The sequence below is a fragment of the Thamnophis elegans genome, chromosome 11 (assembly GCF_009769535.1).
Source record: "Thamnophis elegans isolate rThaEle1 chromosome 11, rThaEle1.pri, whole genome shotgun sequence".
In the NCBI taxonomy this organism is placed as follows: domain Eukaryota; kingdom Metazoa; phylum Chordata; class Lepidosauria; order Squamata; family Colubridae; genus Thamnophis; species Thamnophis elegans.
The window spans coordinates 63,790,027-63,795,584 of NC_045551.1; the positions used below are offsets into that span (position 1 = coordinate 63,790,027).

The window sequence follows — 5,558 nt, forward strand, 5'->3', positions numbered from 1 at the left end:
TATTTATCTCTGCCGCCCTCCCCTCTCCCCCCCCGCGAAGGAAGCCCCCTCCTCCCTCCCTCCTTCCATCCCTTCCTTCCTTTTTTTCCCTCCTCTCTTTTTTTCTCTCTCTCCTTCTTCTTCTTTTAAACCCCCTTCCCTCCCTCCCTCCCTCCCTCCCCCCCCACCACGAAAGTGGGGGGAGATCCCTCCAGGACCGCAGTTGGGGATGCGCCGCCGAGGGAATGAGACGCGGCGCAGCTGGCCCCCAGCCCTCGAGTCCAGCGGCGGGCGGCCAGGCAAGCGGAGCCGGCGGCTGGCTATGGGGCAGCCATCCAGCCCTGGGAGCAGAAGAGCCACCGGTCAGAGGACGCTGCCGGTAAGCCAGGAGGGATGAGGAAGGGAGCTCGGTGCGGAGGAGGAGGGAGAGGAAGAGGAGAGGAAGGAAGGAAGGGAGAGAGAGAAGAAGAAGAAGAAAGAGGAGGAGGAAGAGGAAAAGGAGGGGAAGGAACCGGCTTCAAGGAGGTTGCGGGGCTCGCGCGGCGATCGAGGGACGGCTTGAAGGCTGTCCCCAAGCCAGGATGGGGCGCAAGTTTTGACCGAGGTGGGGGGGGGGAAAGCGGGAGAAATAGGAGCTCTCCTAAAATTGGGGGATGGAGGGTGGGAAAAGAAAGGGGAAGATAAGGAAGGAAGAGAGGGAAGGGGAGGGGGGAAAAGAGAGAAAGAGGAGAGAGAGCAAGCAAGGAAGGAAGAGAGAGAGAAGGAGAGAAGGAGGGAGGGAGGGAAAGAGAGAGAGAGAAGAGAGAGCAAGAAAGGAAGAGAGTGAGAAAGAGAGGAGAGAGGGAGGGAGGGAAAGAGAGAAGGAGAAGAGACAGAATAAGTAAGGAAGAGAGAAGGGAGAGAGAGAAGGAGAGAGGGAAAGAGAAAGAGGAGAGGGAGGGTGGAAGGAAGTAAAAGAGAGAGGGGTAGAGAGGAAGGAAGGAAAAGAGAGAGGGTAGAGAGGAAGGAAGGAAGGAAGGAAGGAAGGAAGGAAGGAAGGAAGGAAAATAGAGAGGGTAGAGAGGAAGGAAGGAGAAGAAAGGAAGCAAGCAATGAAGGAAGGAAAAGAGAGAGGGGTAGAGAGGAAGGAAAGGGAAGGGAGGAAGGAAAAGAAGAGGGATAGAGAGGGAGGAAGGAAGGAAAAGAGGGAGAAAGAGAGAAAGAGAGAGAAAAAGAAGAGAAGGGAAGACAAGAGAAGGAAGAAGAAAGAAGAAAGAAAGAAAGAAGAAAGAAGAAGAAAGAAGAAGAAAGAAAGAAAGAAAGAAAGAAAGAAAGAAAAGCAACAGGAGTCTCCTGCTGCTATCAACCTCCTATTGGAGCCTCGGGATTACAATTGCGCATGTTGTTGTCCTACATAATATCCTTGCTCAGGTGGCCATCCCATGCCGGTTTAATTGTGATGGGTGTGGGGAATGGAGGTGGGAGGGGGGCAGCCTAAAAAGTCCCAGTTACCTGCAGCCTGAACCTCTGCCAATTGATTTGGAAATAACCCTCGCAGCCTTTTGCTTCCAAGCGAAGAGTTCCAAGCCGCAAAGGAGTTTGCCAGGTGCCTCTCTAAGTTGCCAAGGTCCGCCTGCAAACTCCAAGAGGTCTCCTCCTGTTAGGAAAGTTACACATGGCTGGTAGATTTTGCTTTTGCTTCCTTGGTTGTGTAAGGGGGTAGTTGCTTAAGAGAAGGGGGGAAAATTGCACCTCCAAGGGGAAAGAGGTTGTGGCAGGACTGCATATATATATTTTGCTCGCAGGATGTGTTTTCAAGTTGTTGTTGTTGTTTTAATAATGCCTTTCATGCAAATAGTGACAATATTTGCAATCTAAGGGTCGTCATTCTTCCATTCCGGTGTCTTTGTGTCTCTGGGATAATCTGCTTATCCTTTGACCAACAGGTTGATGTGTTTTAAGAAAAGGGGGAAGATTGACAGGATTGGAAGTTAAAAACATCTGCATTCTCCCCTTCCTCACTCCCCAGGATTATTCCTCTGTCTGAATGCTCCATGTAGGGCAATGTGGCAACGTTAGTAAACTGGATCCTTGATGGACACGTTTTGTAGGCATCTATTACCCCTTTCTCCTCTTTTCAATGGGTTTCCTCTTAAGCAAGGGGGTGGATAAAAATGTATGGTAAACCTGATGGCATCCATCGCTTCGTGGGGAAGGTTGAAGGCACCCCGAACAGATAGCAAAAAGAGAGGATTGTTGTTGGCTAAGAGTTTGTCTCTCTTCCTTTGCCATGTCTGTTGGGGGTCTGGAAATGAAGGATCCGTGGCAGGTTGAATCTGAATTTGCAGGTTCATCTCAGGCTTTGAGATGAGGGTGCTGAGCATTGAGAAGATGGTTGGCTTGATTGACGCCAGACATGGTTCTCTTGGGGTGAGTTGGAGGTAGGGGATGGACATCTCTAGGGGTGACCGAGGAAGGTGTTCTTTCTACTAACAACCTGTGCTTCTCTTTCCCCCCAGAACGTGTTCATTTTCCTGCTTTTCTTGGAACCTTTTAACTGCTTCGCAAGCTACAGTCGTGCCAGCGAACTCTTCTACAGCATCAATGAAGGACTCCCTGCTGGATTCCTCATTGGGAATCTGGCCCAGGATTTACAGCTCGTGGGGACTGCAGAAGGAGAAGGAAAGGGAGGACTGGTGAGGAAGCAGGAGACCGACCAATGGGGGAAAAGTCCTCTTTCCTTCAGCTTTGCCTCCCAAGGACTGGGGAGCCAATACATCAACCTGGACAATCAGACCGGTATCCTGTGCACCTCAGCTCAGGAAATTGACCGAGAAACCCTCTGCTTGGAGGATAATGTTGACTCCACTGTGGTCTCGTCCTCGTCGTCTTCTCCACTTCCATCCTTGGAGTCATGCTTGCTCTTGCTAGATGTTCTGGTGTTGCCCCAGGAGTATTTCCGTCTGGTCAAGGTGAAGATTGCCATCCATGACATCAATGATAATGCACCTTGGTTCCCTGCGCCGCAGATTCACCTCTCTGTGCCTGAAAATTCGCCCATCAATACGCGGTTAGCTATAGAGCATCCCGCTGTGGACCCAGATATGGGGACTAACGGGGTGCAGACATACCAGCTCCAAGAAGATTATGGGGTTTTTACATTGGACGTGGAGGAGAATGAAAGCGGAGAAAGAACACCTTATCTTATTGTCATGGGGGCCCTGGACAGGGAGTCCACCGACCAATATGTTACTCTTATAATTGCAGAGGATGGTGGAATTCCGCCTCTGGTGGGCAGTGCCACCCTCACCATTGGTATCAGTGACATTAATGACAACTGTCCCCAGTTCAATGAGACTCAAATCAGTGTCACCATCTTTGGAAACTCTAGCATTGGCTTGCACATCGCTTCGGTCCACGCTGTGGATATTGATCACGGAATCAATGCCGAGATCACCTATTCCTACAGCCAGAAAGTTCCTTTTCTATCCCGCACCCTCTTCCGTCTTAACGAAAGCACGGGGGTGATTAAATTGTTCAAGAGGATTAACGGGGATACACCTCTTCTGCATCGGCTGAGTGTGTTGGCCAATGGTCCCGGTTGCATCCCAGCGGTGATCACCGTGTTGGTATCCATTGTCAAAGTCACCATGAGACCTCCTGAAGTCCTCCCTCGTTATATAGCTAACGAAGCCGAAGGGGTGGTTTACTTGAGGGAGTTGGAGCCCATCCATACCCCCATTGCTTTTTTTACCATTAAGGACCCCGATGAAAAATATAAAGTCGACTGCTACTTGGAGGGGGATGGCCCTTTCCAGTTGACCCCTTACCAACCTTATCGCAACGAGTATCTCTTGGAGACTACCAAGGCCTTGGATTACGAAGTTCAGCAGTTGTACGAGATCTCAGTGGTTGCGTGGAATACAGAGGGGTTTCATGTCAATAAAATCATCAAAGTGCAGGTTCTGGATGATAACGACAACTCTCCCGTTTTCTCAGAAGCCTTGGTAGAATTATCGATCGAGGAAAACAATGCCCCCAATGCATTTTTGACCAAACTGCATGCCACGGATGCCGACAGCGGAGAACGAGGCCAAGTGTCCTACTTCCTTGGGCCCGAGGCACCTTCCTATTTTTCCTTAGACAAAGTGACGGGGATCCTTACCGTTTCTACCCAGCTGGACAGAGAAGAACGAGAGAAATACCGCTACACTGTCAGAGCCGTGGATTCTGGCATGCCCCCGCGAGAATCCATCGCCACCGTGACCCTCTCTGTGTTGGATAAAAATGACAACAGCCCCAGATTTATCAACAAGGATTTCAGTTTCTTCGTACCGGAGAATTTCCCGGGCTTCGGGGAAATTGGAGTTATAAGCGTCACCGATGCAGATATCGGGCAAAATGGATGGGTGGCCCTTTCTGTGGTCAACAGAAGTGATATTTTTGTGATTGACACTGGCAAAGGTGTCTTAAGAGCCAAGGTCTCGCTAGACAGGGAACAGCAGAGCTCCTACGTCTTGTGGGTTGAAGCCGTGGATGGGGGAGACCCCCCGTTGTCCTCGACGGCTAAAATCACCGTCCTTTTACTAGACATAAATGATAACCCCCCCTTGGTTTTGTTCCCCCAGTCTAACATGTCTTACCTTCTAGTGCTTCCTTCTACATTGCCTGGTTCGCCTATCACAGAGGTCTACGCTATCGACAACGACACCGGCATGAATGCCGTCATCGCCTACAGCATTATCGGGAGAAGAGGCCCTCGGCCAGAGTCCTTCAAGATCGACCCCAAAACGGGCAACATCACCTTGGAAGAGTCGCTCATGCAGAACGACTACGGCCTGCATCGCCTCCTGGTGAAAGTTAGCGACCACGGCTATCCGGAGCCTCTGCATTCCACCGTCATGGTGAACCTCTTCGTCAACGACACCGTGAGCAACGAGAGCTACATCGAGAGCCTTCTGAGGAGAGAGTCCGACATCAACATTGAGGAGAAGGAACCCCAAATCTCCATAGAGCCCACCCACAGGAGAGCAGAGGCCGTATCCTGCATGCCTACTCTGGTGACCCTCTCCATCATCAGCTTGAGTTCCATCAGCCTGGTGACAGGCATGGGGATTTATATTTGCCTCAGGAAGGGGAAAAAATACCACAGAGGGGACGAGGGTTTGGAAGTTCAAATCCCATTAAATGGGAGAATTGACCTGCATCGGCTGGAGAAGAAACCGGTGGAAATTTCCAATATCTGAGGGTTTTTCACAGACCGAATAGACTCACACCAAAACCTGTGATGTATCTTCCTTCCCTAAACTCTGGAGTGGATTTGTGTGACGAAAGACGCTTGGTTTATAAAGTTACTTGTAAACAGCTGTTTATAGGTTTTTAAGAAAAAATAATGAAAGAAAAGAAAAAGAGAAATTCATTGTACAGATTTTTTAAAAAAAACAAACGAAAAGCTAGAGAGCTGACTGTATAGATTTGTCCACCTGCATTCTTGATAAACCCAGTCAATATGCATAAAATGAAAGGTAAGACGATGACTTCCTTCCTTTGATTTTTTTTTCTTTTTGGCCACAAGGGGGCATTGTCACCCATTCTTAGAA

General features: G+C 49.7%; 1 protein-coding gene across 1 annotated transcript; it reads left to right on the forward strand.

Annotated features, from left to right (window-relative positions):
* Nucleotides 1-208: 208 nt before the first annotated feature.
* On the forward strand, nt 209-5,204 carry PCDH20 (protocadherin 20). The gene is made up of 2 exons (XM_032227053.1): nt 209-358; nt 2,478-5,204. Exons 1-2 carry the CDS (start codon nt 209-211, stop codon nt 5,202-5,204), a joined length of 2,877 nt encoding a protein of 958 aa, XP_032082944.1.
* Nucleotides 5,205-5,558: the final 354 nt, after the last annotated feature.

Bases quoted from the DNA above. Each gene is read 5' to 3' on its own strand.
- PCDH20 (XM_032227053.1), top strand. From the start codon at position 209: ATGCGCCGCCGAGGGAATGAGACGCGGCGCAGCTGGCCCCCAGCCCTC. The intron at 359-2,477 runs GTAAGCCAGGAG...CTTTCCCCCCAG, and splicing joins CCGGTCAGAGGACGCTGCCG to AACGTGTTCATTTTCCTGCT.